This window comes from Phascolarctos cinereus, unplaced genomic scaffold, assembly GCF_003287225.1.
Source record: "Phascolarctos cinereus isolate Bilbo 61053 unplaced genomic scaffold, phaCin_HiC Scaffold_5;HRSCAF=322, whole genome shotgun sequence".
NCBI lineage: Eukaryota > Metazoa > Chordata > Mammalia > Diprotodontia > Phascolarctidae > Phascolarctos > Phascolarctos cinereus.
Genome location: NW_027555958.1, coordinates 376,452,073 through 376,469,498, shown reverse-complemented (window position 1 = coordinate 376,469,498; position 17,426 = coordinate 376,452,073). Strand labels below are relative to the sequence as shown.

The window sequence follows — 17,426 nt, the reverse complement described above, 5'->3', positions numbered from 1 at the left end:
CTCTGGCTTCTTTACTCACGCACTCTCCCCTTCAAAGGAGGTGTGCCCGTTTCTCACAAGAATCAAAAGGAGGAACTTCAACCTCTTTAATAAAAAGTCTTTGAGACACCAGTCTTTGGAACTGAGTCTGGGGTCATCTTTCTAACAGGCCTCGCTGTTCTCTGTAATATGAGGGGGTTGGACTAATGATCTTAAGGTCCATCCTGGTTCTGGCTTTCTGACTCTGTGATCCTATGAAATAGAAGACTGGGGAGCTAGTGAACCTTGGCCACTGCCTATGAGATCAGCATAGATCTAAATCCCCACTGGCCCACTCAACCACAGAGTTAGAAGGGACTCCCAAGGCCACATAGCCCAATCTGCTGTTGAAGGAAAGAAAAATTAATACTCTACTGTTTGTTTTAGGGACAAGTTGACCAGAAACAATTTTGTTTAATTTAACATTAATCTGATATCCAAACATTTCTAGTTTGGAGAGAGAGAGATGTCTAAATTGATGTAGTACTCCCTTTCCCCCAATACTCTCCAACATGTCTCTATCCCAAGATGACTTGAGGTAAAGAAATCTAGAAGGAGGAGGAAGAGTAAGAGAAGGAGAAGGAGGGGAAGGGCAAGAAGGAGGAGGAGGTGGAGAAGATACAATTGTTAATGGGTTAACATTCCAGAATAATTGAATAACAAAAGTGGGGATCCCATTCCTGGGATCAGTTCCCTCAAGGATTAAAAGGGATCAAAATGATGAGGATGGGATGTGGACCCCAGAAAGGAAAAACCCTGGACTTTCCCACAAGGCCAAATCTCTTGCTTGAGTTGTATAGCCTAAAGCTATAATCCCATCAACTGGCCTTTCATTGTGGCTAAACCCAATCTCTGTTACCCTTAACCTAGCCTGGCCCTCCATTGTCTCACCTCCCTATGGCCTCCCTCCTCTTCCCCACCCCCACTTCCCACCCTTAATGCCAGCTAGGCTCAATTCTCCCTTGGCCTCGTGGTCCAGGTCCCTGGAGTTCTATTACCTAATAGACTACTTGGCCACTCCTAGATCCCTCCCACAGTCTTTCTGTATATAAGGTCCATCTTGTCTCCATTAAGATCCTCAGATTCTTATAATCTAGCCATTCCTCAGATTCTTATAATTTAGCCAAAGGCTTGGATTCTTAAAATCTAGCCAATAGCTTATTAATGTTCAGATTCCTTAAGAGTCTGCCCAATATGACGGATGTTCTAATAAACCTTGTCTTTGGCTGAAAGAAGGCTTGGGTTGAATTCTTTCAGACAGAATCCACATGTTGTGATTTTGGGGTCCCAGAACCCCTAAACCTCATCAAAAATACCTATTCAGAATTTTTTAATGAATAACAAACATTTGACTGACATGTCAGCCAATAAACATTTATTAAATCCCTACTATATGCCAGGTTATTATGGCAAATGGTGGGGATACAAAGAAAGTTAAAAGACAAGTCTTTACTTTCAAGAAGTTCACAATCTAATGGAGGAAACAACATTTAAATAAGTATGTACAAACAACCTATGTACAGGATATATTGGAAATAATAAACAGAAGGAACTAGAATGAAAGAGAATCAGAAAAGGCTTCCTTTACAAGGTGGGATTTTAGCTGGATCTTGAAGTAAGCCAAGAAAGCTAGGAGGTGGAGATGAGAAGGGAGAACATTCCAGGCTAGATACTAGTGTGAGAGATGATCTCTCAGAAGTGAAGCCTCCTCAAAGGGTCAATAGTTCTTGTTAATGGTTCTTGTATTGTTGTTTTCAAAACCCTCCCCCACTCAGACCCTGTTTTTAAGTACTTAGCAGAAAGAATAGCCTTACCCCTAACCTGAACTGCTTGCCCTTGAAAAACTTCCTGCCTTTTCTTGTCTCTGGGCAAACTTGTGTCTCCGTGAATAGATTGTGCCCCCTGAAAGCCCAGCCAATGGGATAAGGGGAAGAGGGTTGGGGAGGAGGAGTTCGAGTTAGGGTATAAATAAGCCTTGATTTCTGTAACGAACTTGTGCTCTCCTGGCTGGCAATGGCGACCAGGGGCGGTACCCTTTCTCATGAGAAAGCAATAAACTCCTTTCTACTTTCAAGGTATCTAAGTCTTTGTTTTTATTTTTGAGAAAGTGGTCTCTGTCCCACATACTAGTCAGTGAAAATGCTTGGAGTAAGGAAATAGTGTCTTGTTTGAGGAACAGCAAAGGGGCTGGAATCCCTTTCCCTTTGAATGGAATAGAGAATTTCCTAAGGTGAGTCTGCTTCAAGTGTTGGGGAAGGTAAGAGCCTAAATAAGACAAACTACAGTGTCCATACTTAATCTATTCCCTTATGAAAAAGTCTTTTTAACTTTGTCATTCTCCTTTCCAAGGAGGGCAAATCTGGAAAAGATTTTAGATCAGAAATAATATTTTTAAAACCTTTTCAGTTTTGCTAAAATGGAAGTTTTCAATATTCTTCTGTACAATAGAAGGGATTCTTGGCTATGTATAATCATGAAACCATGCTGACTGGGCTCACTACAAATTTATATTACATAATCTCAACCAGGCCTTCATTGAAGCAAGGCAATCCTTTCACAGCTCCCTGATTAGCTCACTCTCCCACTCTCCAAAGCAGTTCTTCCAAACCTTTTCATCTCTTCTGGAACCTCCCATGCCTCTCTCTCTCTCTCTCTCTCTACCCTCTCAGTTGAGAACCTAACCTCATATTTCATGGAAAAAAATTTAGGCCATTGAAAGAGAGCTCCTTCAACCCTGTTCCTCATCTCACATCACTCAGAAGCCTTCTTCCACCATTTCCTCCTTCACTCCTGTCTCACATGAAGAGGAGGCCCTTCTCCTTACCAAGACAAATCCTCTACAGGCACAAATGTTCCCATTCTATTCCATCTTCTCTAGCTGATCATGTCCTTCATCATTTCCACCCTTTCACCTATGTTCGATTTCTCCTTGTCTACTGACTGCTTCCTTGTTGCTTACAAACATGTCCTTGCCTCTCCCATGAACCCTTCCCGAGATCTGTTTATTTCCATTAGCTAACATCTCCTAGAACTTCTCTCTTCTGGCTAAACTTCTTGAGAAAGCTGACTGCAATAGGTGTCTCCACTTCATTTCCTCTCGTTCTCTTTTTAACTCACTACAGTCTGGCTTCAGTCTCATTGTTCAATCAAAACTGCTCTCTCCAAAGTTACCAATGATTTCTTAATAGCCAAATCTGGCTGGTAAGGGCCCTGGAAATCCCCCCTAGAACTTCCTTGAACTTTCCCACTTGGTCAAGTCTCTGGTGTTCACCTGAGGCATCTACCCATCCCAGTCAACAAGCCTTTCATTGTCTGTACCTGGCCCTACCCTAGACCTCCACTCCTAGATCCTATCTAGACCCTCAGTCTCCCTTGGCCAAGTGGTCCAGGTCCCTGGTGTTCCCTGTCCTTCTCTGTTACCTCCCAGTCACCCCAGACTACTTGGCCACTCCTAGATCCCTCCCACAGTCTTTCTGTATGTAAGATCCATCTTGGCCTTCATTAAGGTGCTCAGATTCTTAAAATCTGGCCTAGGTGCTCAGATTCAATCTGGCCAACTTGCATTAGCAATATAAATGTTCAGATTCCTTAGGAATCTGGACAATGTGGCAGATTCTTAAAATCTCACCAACTGTTGATCGATGTTTTAATACACCTTGTCTTTGGCTGAAAGAAGGCTTGGGTCAAATTCATTCAAGCAGGACCTGTGTGTTGCTATTTCAGGGTCCCAGCACCCCCTAAACCTCAACTTTTCAATAGCCTTTTCTCAATTTTCATCCCTCTCTGCAGCCTTAGGTGCCATCAATCACCATCTTCTCCTTCATACTCTCTTCTCTCTAGGTTTTGGAGACATTGCTCTCTCCTGGTTCTCTTACTACCTGTATGACTAGTACCCAGTCTCCTTTGCTGGACCTTTAGCTAGGTCATGGCCCACTAACTGTGGGTGTTCTGAGCCTTCTTCTCTTCTCCCTTTATATAATTTCACTTGGTGCTCTCATCAGCTCCCATGGAGTCAATTATCATCTTTATGCTGATGAATCTCAAATCTACTGGTCCAGCCCTAACTTCTTCCTTAAGTCCAGACTTGTGTCTCCAACTATTAGATATCTCAAACTGGATGTCCTATAGCCATTTGAAACTCAATATACCTAAAATTGAACTCATCATCTTTCCCCCCAAACCTTATCTTCTTCCTAACTTTCTTATTCCCGTCTAGGATATTAGTATTCTCCCAGTCACCCAAGTTGACATCCTGGGTGACATCCTCAGTTCTTCATTCTCTCATTCTCCATATTTAATCAGTGGCTAAGTCCTGTCATTTCTACCTTGCTAACATCTCTCCTATACCTCCCTTCTTTTTTTCTCTGACACTGCAACCTCCCTGATACAGGCCCTCATCACCTCAAGCCTGGAATATTGCAGTAGTCCCCCACTGGTCTCCCAGCCTCAAGTCTCTCCCACCTCTAATCCATCCTCTACCTAGCTGTCAAAGTGATCTTCCTAAAGCACAGACCTGACTAAGTAGTCACTGCCTCTTCCTCCCTAATTCAAGAAACTCTAATGGTTCCCTATGACTTCTAGGATCAGATATAACATCTTGTTTCTTTCAAAGCCCTTCATAACCTGATCCCTTCTTACCGTTCCAACCTTACTGTCTTCCACCTACTCTGTGACCCCAGTGACATTGTCTTCTTTGCTCATATGACTCTCTACCTCCTGATTATGGGCATTTTCATTGGCTGACCCCCTTGCCTGGAACACTCTCCCTCCTCATCTCTTCCCTGGCTTTTTTCAAGTCTCAGATAGTTTCCCCTTCTGCAAAAAGCCTTTTTCAGTCATTTAATCTTTTTATCTTCCCTGTACTTAGCTATCTATATCTTGTCTGTACACAGTTGTTTGTATGTTGTCTCTTCTGTTAGATTATGTATTTCTTCCTTTTTTTTTTTAAGGTTGTATCCATGTTTACTTTTCTCAAAGCAGGTGGCATGCATGTGTCTATGCATGGGAGCCAGTCTGGAACTGAGCTCACCTTGGGGTTAGGGTGCATAGTTCATGTATCCTTTCAACAGGGGCTGATGTCACCCCATCACTTCACCTTTGGACAGAGGAAATACCTCTTTTATCAGACCACCCCCTGGATTTGGGCTGTTTAGACAAGGGAATCTGTCTCTACCCAAGCTAGAGTAGAATACAATGGGCTTCCCTACTTTAGATTAAATTACTTGGAAGCTTGGGGCTGACCAGGAAAAGGACAGACAATGCAATCTCATCATCAGTAATGTCCTTCTGAAGAAAAACTGAACTTGAATGAACTTGAAGTCAGGACTTCAGAAGAAGGGGGCAGGGGGAAGCTCTATATCTCCAAGATAGTGGTTATTAATAGTTATTTTTCACATTCCTCCATCTGATTCTAATGAGAGGCATAACCTCCTCAATGAATCACTAACTGATATGGCCAACAGTTCAACACTTTTGGGACTTATGGGTAACAATGCGATGGGGGAGGGGGGAAGGGAGAAATTGATTGACCCACAAAGACTATGAATTTCTTGAAAACAGGGTGTGTTTGTTTGCCCCTTTAAGTATTCCCAGGTGCTATCTGTGGGGATTTGGTGCTTGAAAAGACCACTTGTCTTGAATCAGGTGGAGGTGGAGTTGTAGCTCTTGAGGTCAACTGGCACCTGTAGAAGTGGGAAGGCATGGACCCAGGGAGGAGAGTTTGAGGCTCTACCCTACAATCTGTTGTTTACAAGAAACATTAAAAACACACACACACACACACACACACACACACATACAAAGAAAATAAAACTGAAGGGATGGAAAATTTTTTACTATGCATAAAGTGACTCCAAAAACAAGAGTCCAAAAACATCATGCTCTTTGACAAAGGAAAAAAAACTTCAAAAAATAAAAAAGGATAAACAAAGAAAACACATCATGTTGAAAGGAACCATAGACAACAAACCAATATTTGTTATAAACTTATAACTTCCAAATGCCTAAGCATCCAAACTCAAAAAAAGAAACATTAACTGAGCAACAAGAATGCATAGACAGTAATAATAATGACAGGAGACTTCAATATCCTTTTCTCAGTTTTGGATAAATCTAACAACAAGATAAACAAAGGGGAAAATATAGAACTGGGTAAATTCTTCTAAAACGGACTTCAAAGAATATATGTGTTTCTCAGCACAACATGGAACTTTTACAAAAACTGGACATGTATTAGAGCATAGAGATGTTGCGGAGAAATGTAAAAAGATACAAATGGTAAATATATCCTTTAAAAACCATAACACAACAAAAACAGTCTATATTTCTCCACCACTTAGCACAATAGCTGGCATTGGGTAGGTACTTAAAAATGTGAGTAGATTGACTGACGTACCTGACAAATGGTTTTTCAACCTCTGCTTGAAGTCTTCCTAAGGGAGGGGGCATTATTTCATGAGGCAGTTCATTCCACTGTTCAAGTATTCTAATTGTTATTAAGTTTATTCTTACACCAAACCTAAATCTACCTCTTTGCAACTTCTATCCATTGCTACTAGCTCTGCCTTCTGGGGCTAAGTAGAACAAGTTTAATCTGTTTCATTCATTACAATCCTTCAAATACTTTAAGGCAGCTATCATGTGACCTCTAAATTTTTGATCCTTGAATGGATTCTTGGATGGTCTTTAGTTTCTTACCATCCTTGTTATCATCCTCTTCTGGATGTGCCCCAGTTCGTCTATATGGGTCCTAAAATGAAGCATCTAGAATTCAATAGAATATTCCATATGGGGTCTGACCATGGCAGAATACAGCAGAGTACTCTTGATTCTAGACACTACTTCTCTTAATGCAGCTTAGGATGACAATCACTTTCTTGGCTTCCATGTTAACACCATTGGCTCATATTGGGCTTGGAAAAAATATAAACCATCAAAGCCCTCAGGAACTGTTGTTTAGCCTACTTCTGTACTTTTGAAATTAATTTTTTTAACCAAGTGTAGAACTCTGGATTTATTCCTACCTTTAGGACCAACTCAATAAATATGACAAGAATTTTGTTCAGGAAACACCTTACTGAATATGAAAGAATGGATATTAAAGATTTCTATAGCTATGATAACCACTCTCTTTCCTCGCAGTAACTGCTCTAAACTCTTTTCCCTGTCCTTAAGCCCCCAAATACTACTTATTCCCAACTCCCGTATATACGGGGGATAATTTGTCCTCCTAATTTACTGATCCAGCCATAAATCTCTATGATAGAAGCTCCTTCAACTCCAGTTTCTCACTCCACTCAAGACTTTTCAACTTCATCAGATGTTAGTATAGTAGAAAGGGCAACAAATTTTGTGTCACAGGACATGGGTACACATCTCAGCTTTGCCACTATTTGTGTTGCAGTGGGGAAGTCAATTCCCTTGTCTGAGCTACAGTTTTCTCATCTATGAAATGAGGGAAATTGTATTATGTGACCTTTACTGTTCTTTCCAGTTCTAAAGCCTGTAAGCGACTCTTTACCTCTATCGCTTTTCAACCAGTTAATGTGCCATTAAGTATCAACTGAACACTTCTGATCTGCTAGGTGGCTTAACAGCAATACTAGCATCTGTAGCAGAAAGAACAATACATTGGGAACTGGATCACTCGGGTTCAAGTTTCAGCTACAGTGGTTACTAAAAATTGCTTTCACTTCTACAGTGCTTCGTAATCCCAGTATTGGCTGACTTTTCTATAGCACTTCATAGTTAACAAAATGCTTTACATCCACTATCTTAAGTCTCCTAACATCCCTATGACATAGATGGCACAGATGGTATTATCCACATTTCACAGATGAGGACACAGATGCAGAGAGAAGATAAAGTCACACAAGTAGTAAGCCGCAGAGGCAACATTTGAACTTGAGTCTTGAGTCTCAAAATCCAGTCCTTTCAAGGATCCCTACAATCTAGTTCCAATATACCTTCTCAATCTTATTTCATGCTACTCCTTTTCATGTGTTCCATAATCTGGATTGGATCCTGGTCTAACTCTCCTCTTTATGTCTTCTGTGCATTCTCAAAAGGTGCTCTCCATACCTAGAACCCATTCCTTCTTTGTCTCCCTCTAACTATTGAAATCCTTCTTTTTCTTCATATCAAATGAAATATTTGCAAAATGCTTATCACAGTGCCTGACACATAATAAAGGCTTGTTCCCTTCCTGCTTCCCCTTCCATCAAGGTCCAGCTTAAATGCTATCCCCTGTATCATATATTCCTTGATCTTACTAACTGAAAATGAGCTTTTTCTTCATATTTTCTTATAGAATTGTATCTGGATCTCTCGTTTGCTTTTAAACGTTGGGGTCCCAAGGAGAGGTGTGTGTGACTACTCTCAAAAAGTTCCAAGGAGTAGCTCATATGCAACTGGGCTCCTATCACTATAAGGTTCTTGAGTCCCTATCTGGGAGCTTCCCTTTAATAATCTGCTAGTAGATACAATTACCTCAAAGCAAAGGCATTTACTAAGATGGCTTAGTAAGAACAGTGGCTATATAACATTCTTCTCTAAATATGACATGCAGTTCCTCAAATATACATAAGCATTCATCGGAAGACAAGATGCAAAGACTTGGATAACAATAGTAGTAAAGTACACATATAAGAACATGTGTGGCCAAGTAGCTCAAGCCTCTGGTTCTGCAGGGTCCTAATGTCTTTTCTCTTCTTGTGGGAATCCTCATATTATTCTTCCTGGATACTTTGTTTTTGTTGGGCAGGTCACTCAGCTATGCTCCTTTGCACAAGTCAGTTCTCATCTGCTAGGGATATTCTCCCTTGTACCTTGTAGCCATGGCCAACTATTTTCTCTGTTGTCAGGGGTCATGCTCCTTGAAACTGCTTCCTTCTTGAGTCACTGTGACTTTGGTTTTACGTCTGAGAGCAGAGTATGTTTCTCTGTACACTTAACTGTGCCTTGGACTGTCTTGAACCAATAAACTCTTGAACTTCTGGATGGGGCATTTCCTGTTGGGTGACTATATCTACTGTTAAGTTGGGGACGACAGAGGAATCCCTCTCTGCTGCCCTCCAGAGTAGGCATAGTGGTCACCCTCCCCTTCCCAACATATATTCACACTGGAAAGGTTCTATCTTTCAGAGTTGCCTAGAGGTATGGTCATTTGCAGGTCAATGGCCAGGTTTTTTTTTTCTAATTCAGTCAAGTTGGCACTTCATAAAAGGGTCATAGGTTGTGAATATTTATAATTAAACATTTTGCTATCTGCTCCTTACTTTCTGGTCAAACCTCCAGAAAGGGGATAACTGAGGCCCTTGTGACCTGTCTTAAATCACAGTGTATCAGTGGCATAAAAAAAATCCAGAACGCTTATACTTGATTCTGGTCTAGTACTTTACTTCCTTCTGCTCAGAATCAAAGAATCATAAATTATAAGTTGAAAGAGACTTGAGAGGCTGTCTAGCCCAAACTGGGTTTTCTGAGGCACAGAACCAGCTTGCCCAAAGCCACAAACAAAGTAGTAAGTGGCAGAAATGGGATATAAACCCAGGTTTTCTCACTCCAAATTCAGTGTTCTTTACACTACATCATGCTGCAGGCACATCATCCTGTCCTACCTCCCCAGGCAATTGCTTAATAATTACATTCAAGTTTCATATGCAATCATAGTGGCTAGCTGATGCGTGTCTCTGCTCAGATCAAGGGTCAGGGATGAAACTGCCCCAAACATGTTTGTGTTGGCAGGGCTCTAACTTGTTGGTCATATATTCTTGAGAACTGGCATCCTTTTTAAAAATTTAATCTTCAATTGGGGAATGGGCAAACAAGTTGTGGTTGTGGTATATGATTGTGATGGAATACTACTGTGCTAGAAGAAATGATGAGCAGGTTGATTTTAGAAAAACATGGAAAGATTTACATGAAACAGTGCAGTGTGAAATGAACAGAACCAGAAGAACGTTGTATATTGTGACAGCAATATTGTTCTATGACATGAAAGTTTGAGAGACACAATTTCTGGGTAATATTCTAATGAAAGGTGGAAAGTGTAACTTTGATTATGCCATTTAGTTCTAAATTGTGCAGCCTTGGGCTAAATAATCAAAGAATTTATTCAAACAAGATAGAGGAGAAAGTTAATTCAATCTCATTATCAGCAATGTTCTTGAACTGACTGAGATTGAGCCTTGAAATGAGGACTTTAGAAAAAAGGGGGAATTCTGGATCTTCCCAAATCATTGGTTATTAATAATCATTTCTCTCAGTTTGAAGAACAATTGTGAATGACTAAGTTATTCTGAGTATTGTAAATACTCAAATCAACTACAAAAGACCTATGAAGATGCTATTCACCTTCAGAGAAAGAACTAATTAAACAGAAGTATGCATAGTTGTGTGTGTGTGTGTGTGTGTGTGTCTGTGTGTGTACATATCTGTGTCAAATGGTGGCTTCTAGGGAGGGAAGTAGGGAGGGAAACAATTGGAACTTAAAATGCAACAAAAAAATAAAATTAAAAAATAAATTTAATTTTTATTTTTAGTTTCACATTCTCACCCTCCCTCAACCTCCTCTCCTACCAATTAAGGCAAGAAATACTATAGTTAACATGATGGGGATGGGATCTGAACCCCTAAAAGGAAAAGACCGCATCTTTGGGATCTGGACCCCAAAAAAGAAAATACCTGGACTTTTCCCAAATCTCTGGCATTTGCCTGAGGCTGTAATCCATTCAACTGGCCTTTCATTGTTGCTATGCCCAATCTCCCAATTCTGTTCTGTTACCTCCCAATTGCCCCTGGCCACTTCCCACCCTTAATTCTACCTAGACTCCATTTTCCCAGATCCTCCTTAGACCCCTCCTCCAGCCACCCCAGACTACTTGGCTACTCCTGGATCCTTCCCACAGTCTTTCTGTATATAAGGCCCATTTTGACTCCATTAAGATGCTCAGATTCTTAAGATCTAGCCAACGGCTGAGATTCTTAAAGTCTAGCCAAGGCTCAGATTCTTATAATCTAGCCAATAGATCACAAATGTTCAGATTCCTTAGGAGCCTGGTCAATATGATGGATCTTTAATAAACCTTGTCTTTGGCTGAAAGAAAGCTTGGGTCGAATTCATTTGGACAGGACCCATGATTTTGGGGTCCTAATACCCCTAAACCTCTAAGCCTCAACAGTTATACATATATAACCACATAACATCACATTCATATACTATAACTTGTTCGCCATTCTCCAATTGATGGACATCCTCTCAGTTTCCAATTCTTTGCCACCACAAAAGAACTGCTACAAATATTTTTGTACATAGGGGTCCTTTTCCTTTTTTCTCTATCCCTAGAGTATAGACCTAGTAGTGGTATTGTTGGGTCAAAGGGTGTGAGAATTAGTATACTTCATAATGTGACTTTTTATAAATAAGCATATTGTTAATTCCATAAAATTCACTGACCATCATAACAAATATTTATTTTCTGATAAGTCAAACCGCATGTGTTTCAACCCCAATGAAGATTGAAAGTTTCTGGTACAATTTTCCAAGTCCCCACCACTTCAATTTTCAGACATTGTCTAGGAAGAATGGTGCCCATTCTACTTACTTCAACACCTAGCTGCCTCATTTTTTTTGTTAATTCATTCTTGAGACTGAGGATAATAGAAAAATCCAAAGTCCAAATTAATCAGGTCCCTCCCTCTTCCTCCACCTAGTTTCCCTTCTCGGTGTAATCCATAAACTGGAAGGCTGGATTATTGTCCTTTGATTACAAAATGGCTTCATTTTATTAAGCTCTGTCATCGAAGATTTCAAAAGGCAGGCCCATGATCTTAGACCCTGACCCCTTGTTATCAGTTCATCCCTCAACCTCCACCCAGACTATCTACCAAGTTCTCACGAAGTCTGGTTGCACAGAATTAAGAGGTGTATCTGGCAGATGGGCTATTTGACAGGGAGGCTGCCCAGCCACGTGTGGAGCATCCCATCTTCCAGGCAAGTAGCTTCTGCACAGAAGCAATCATTTAATTAAATGGTCCCTCTCAAAAATCTTAAATCTCGAAGTTGGAAGGGACCTCAAAGGCCACCTCATTCAACCCATATTTTACCAAAGATCACTTCTACCACATATTCAGCAAATGGCCATCCAGTCATCATAGGAATGATCCTTCTACCTATGCTTTTTTCATATCCTATCCACTGCACCCTCACAACCCACTCACCTGAGGAGGAAGAGCTAACCTTATTTTTCCTACTTTATTCTTAATTTGGCATCCAAATTAAACAGCCCAGGACCCACTAGACTACTTGGTAAACCAAAAATCAGCAGATGTCTGTGCCAAGCAATTGTCTTTCATTAACATTAGCAATGTGTTACGTCGCATCTCTGTGTGTATGTATACATATATACACACATATATGTATATGTACATACACAAAATAGTGATATTGTAGAGATCACTACATAGGTAGATAGACAGATAGATAGATAGATAGATAGATAGATAGATAGATAGATAGATAGATAGATAGAGCAATGGATAGAGTGCCAGCTCTGGAGTCAAGAAGACTCATTTTCATGAGTACAAATCTGGCCTCAGACCCTTACTAGCTGTGTGATCCTGGGTAAGTCACTTATCCCCCCTCTAGTATCTTCATCAAAAAAATCCCAAATGGGGACACAAAGAGTCAGACACGGCTGAAAAAGGACTGACCAATGTCAACAACATAGTGGATCACAGATGCAGAGCTGGTTCTTGGAGGCCAGCTGGTCCTACTTTCATTTTACAGATGAGGAAATTGAGGTCAGGGAGGTTAAGTAACTTACGCAATGTCATATAGCCAGTAAGTGTCAGAGGTGGTATTTGAACAGGTCTTTTGGCTACTGAACCAGTGGACTTTCCACTATACCAAGCTGCCTAACCTAAAGTAAAAAACACACTAGTCTCTGTGTTGAGACTTGAAATCAAATTCAGACTCTGATATTAGCTGTGACCCTATCCAAGTTATTTTGGTTCTCTGAGACCTAGTTTCTTCATTCTAAAATAGGAATGGTAATACCCATACTATTTGCCTCCCAGAATTGTTGTAAGGAATCTACTTGATACACTTTAAAAGCATTATAGAAATGTATGCTATTTCTGTGCCCAGCTCAGCTATCCCATTTTTTGAAACATTTTTTGAAATTTTCCTGCCACTGTCTGGTTTAATCTTTTTGGGGGAGCCTGGAGAGCTTTGCTTTCCTTGGTTAATAAAAAATACAGAATTCCAGAATTCTAACTGAATTCTATAGCAGATACAATCTTAGGTTCGTCCTTTCTCTCTCTGCAAATCTTGCATTAGAGTGGAAGGATGCTGAGAGCCATTACAGACTTAGTTCTAGCCAAGGACATCCACTTTTTTTCAACTTCAACCCTTTTTTAGAATTAAGTTGAATGGTTCTAGGACCACACATCTCCTTATGATACTAGAACTAAGGAATTCTATGAAGGCAAAATGAAGGACAAAACTAGAAGCAATGGGTGGAAGTTGCCAAAAGACACATTTAGGCTTCAAATAAAACTTCCTAACAATGAGAGCTATGCAAAGGTGGAATGAGCTGCTTGGGAGGTAGCAGATTGTTTCCACATCAAGATTTTCCTGTACCAACTAGAGAGTCACTGGCTGGTTATGTTGGTACCAAGAATTGGTTTTTGTTGAAATATGCATTGAATGAGGTTGTCTTTGAGGTGTCATCCAACTTTGAGATTTGAGATTTTGAGAGCATGGTTAGGGGCCCAGATAGAAACTTCCCTATGGAGTAGGGTTACTGGGAATTTTGAAGCATTATTGTATGCTTCTCCCTGCCAAATATGCTCTTTATAGCTAGTTTCTAGTGGTTATAGCAGTCTGGGACCCTTTCCAAGAGAAGAGGATGTGGGGCAAACACTACTTTCTCTTCCCCACTGACATCATTCCTCTCTTACCCCAACCAGCTTCATAACTTTTATCTACCTAGGAGAGTCATGCCATGCCATGCCATACTATGGGAATCTGACATCTTCGGAAAGAAAGAAGGGACTGTGGACAAGGGGTATCCCAGATTCCTGCCCAGTTCCTTAATAACAAAAGGTGATATTTAAGGATGATACCTGAAGGGGGGGGTAGTGGCAGGAGACAGAATGGCCAGGCACTGGGGGGAGGAGTGTGGAGCAAAGGCTGAGAGAGCAATATGCAGGTTGGAGTCCAGCAGGGAAGAGCTAGTCAAAAAGGGACCAGAAGTCCTTTGGCTGAGGTGGCTTATTTTACTGATACAAGGAGATGCCTGGGCATCAGAAGAAGCTGGAGTTTAGTAAGCAGCATTGTACTGTGAAAAGAGTTCCAAGATGAGAAGGGGATTCAAGTTTGGTTTTACGTAGCCCTGAGCAAATTATCTACCTTTTTGTACAAAATAGGGATAAATGATAACCCAGATATTTGGGCCAACTTCCTTACACAGTTGGTAGGGAAAAAAAATCAAATAACAATTCTGAGTCTTTTGGGGGAGGTAATCTGGGTTAGTGACTTGCCTGTGATCACAAAGCTAGTAAATGTCTAAGGCCAGATTTGAACTGTGGTCCAATTTTGAGTCTTTAAAAAAAATACACAAATGTAAATTATTAATGACAAAGCAAGATGAGGACTAGCCATACAACAAGGAAAATGAACAATCTCTGCCCTTAAGAAGATTACAATTGGTAGAGGGTGTGAGATTGGTACACAAATATGTACAAGCTAGGAAATGACTAGGAGACTAGAAGTCAAAGTGGGTAGAGACATACAAGGATGAAAGGGTTACTTCTCTCTTGCGGAGATCAAAGAATTATTAACTTTTCAAGGTTTTTGGATCTTTCCCTTACCACTACCACATTGTTTGTATAATAATTATTTGTGCATAGGTTATATTTTTCTTTTCCCCCATTCCTTTCTCCTTCCTTCCCTATAGCAGACTGGGAGATCCTTGAGGGCATAGAATAGACCAGTTTTTCATTTTAATGCCCCTAAAGTTTAATAAAGTGCTTTTGCACAAAGCAATTGATTAATGCTTGTAAATTCAATTGTTATTACTAACACTACTACTATTCTCAGGGAAGAGGGGCAAATGGGATGCCCAGAGAGTGGGGGGGGGGGATAAGGAAGATTTCCAGGGAGTCGGTGAGAAACAGTTGGAGACCCAAGGGAAGCAGGTCTTGGGGCCAGAGAAGGGGGATGGGATCTGTCTACACGTAGCAAGGCCAGGAAATCTCGGGTCATAAAACTGGGGGCACCCCGGTCTTGGCAGATGAGTGCCCGAAGGGCACGGGACGGGGGGGGGGGGAGGTCACCTTTCAACGCCTCTTTCACTGCCTTTAGTTCTGCTTCGCTGAACTGGGCAGGGATCCTGAACGCTCCTGGGCGCCCCCAGCCGTGCAGCTCGTCCAGACGCGGGAAAGTGGCGGTCCGGAGCAGCAGCACAGCCACTAGAGCTAGCACTGTGCCCATCACCCCCACCGCCAGTGCCCGGAGTCCCGCAGAGAGGCCCGCCTTGGCAGCCACATTCCGATGGGCCATCCCCACGCGGGTCCAGCACCCAACTGCTTGCTGAAATTTGGACTCCAACGTCCAGACGCTGAAGTCTACCCGTCTGGAACTACCCTGGCTCCATCCCTTCTACCGACTCTGACCAATAGCAGAGAGGGGGAGGAGTATCGGGGCAGCCGATTACGACCTCTGAGACATGTCCCCAGGTTTGGAAGGCTTTTGGGAATTGTAGTTTTCTTCCTCGGGGAAGGACAGATGTAGTATAGAGGGTTCTCGCTTGTGCTAACCTGCTACTAGGCTTCTAATCCATTTTGAGACATTAAACAGAGTTAAGGAATCCTCCTCCTCCTAGTCTTTCTACAATGCTTCATCGTGAGGTAAAAGCCACGCTTAGTTCAGGAAAGGTAGGCTTCTCACACTGTCCTGTTATTCCACAACAATTGCTGAGTTAGACGAGGCTTCTCGCTAACAGTCAGAATAGCCTCAGGGTGATTTTTTCTTTTTAAAGATTTAGTACTTCTGGCGGGAAGCTGGGTGGCACAGTGCATAGAGCACCGGCCCTGGATTCAGGAGGATCTGAGTTCAAATCTTACCTCTGAAGGGTTAATGTATAAGATCTTCCCTACCCACAGCCCAGGGCAAGACACAAGGAACTTCCCTAACATATTGTTCTGAGATTTGTTTCATCCCAAACTCACCTTGGGGAATTATTCCTTAAAAACAGATCTTGAGGTAAACATCCAGGGACTTGGCCAGTTCTTGGGTATTGCCTGGAGACGTTTTTGATGCAACAAAGATTGTTCTTGAAGTCGGAGAGTTTCGACCAAAACTTTCAGGTCCTTAGGATTAATCACCTGTTCCCTGGCTCCCTGCCTTCTTTGTGTAAGGATGATAAAAAGGATCTTTCTTGGGAAAGTGACTTTGGGAGTCTCCCTCGGAGAGGAGTCTCTGCGGTAGGGACTTTCCCAACCCAGACTCTGAGGGCTGTGATACAGGACTCCCCCAGCCAGATGTTCAGGAGTTGGTCCTTTCTCAGATTGGTGAGGTATTTCTTCTTTATCTCTCTGTTAATAGTCTTTGCATCTAAGATCGTATAATCACATGTAATCACATTAATGTACATGTATGTTTACGTTTATTATCATTATTAAATCATTTATAAGTTAGGAAAAGTGTGAATGTGTCTTTGTGGGTACAGATCCGAACCTGTGAAACAAATTATAAGTGCTGCGCAGCCCCTAACACCTCAGTGTTACAGCCTCAGACACGTAACACTTACTAGCTGTGTGACCCTGGGCAAGTCACTTAACCCCATTGCCTAGCCCCCCCCCCAAAAAAAAGATTTAATACTTCTCAAAGTCCATCTATTATGCTGTAGAGGGGATGTGATCTGGAGGGAATACTCATACTAGGGAAGGAATAACTGTTCTCCTGAGTCAAAGAGGGCTCCTTAATACAGAGGGTCAGAGCAGGAGCGGTGGGTTCTTGCTAGTGTGGCCATGTTTATCCTGAGCCCTCCTACTGCGAGCCAGTATGTCTGATTTCTTCTTGAGTCCAGACAAAAATGGTCTCTTCCCTTTCAAAATGCTCTTCCACCCCATCATTACTGGTTTATTCTTCCAATTTCAGACTCACTTTCAACCAATCAGCAATGGGCAAATCAGTGTCCTTTGGCCATGTCTGTGTCTAACCTTAGTGAACTGGCTAACTCCAGTCAAAGTAGGAGAGGGGATTGAAAGTATCATCACACACTGGGAGATCCTTGAGGGTGTGAAATGGATCAATTCTTCATTTTAATACCCCTAAAGTTTAATAAAGTGCTTTTGCACAAAGCAAGTGTTTAATGCAACTGTTGTATAATACTGATGAACTT

The 17,426-nt window shown here is 41.6% G+C and overlaps 1 protein-coding gene across 2 annotated transcripts in view; it reads right to left on the bottom strand.

Moving 5' to 3' along the window:
• The window catches only part of PM20D1 (peptidase M20 domain containing 1), a 54,648-nt gene extending 38,968 nt beyond the window's left edge, over positions 1-15,680 (bottom strand). The window contains exon 1 of one of the 2 annotated variants that reach the window (XM_078156367.1): positions 15,358-15,680. In XM_078156367.1, coding sequence (XP_078012493.1) covers positions 15,358-15,583 — 226 coding nt within the window. In that variant the 5' untranslated portion in view covers positions 15,584-15,680. The remainder of the gene's footprint in view (positions 1-15,357) is intronic. The other variant, XM_021003186.2, reaches the window with a different exon arrangement.
• Between the last annotated feature and the right edge of the window lie 1,746 nt (positions 15,681-17,426).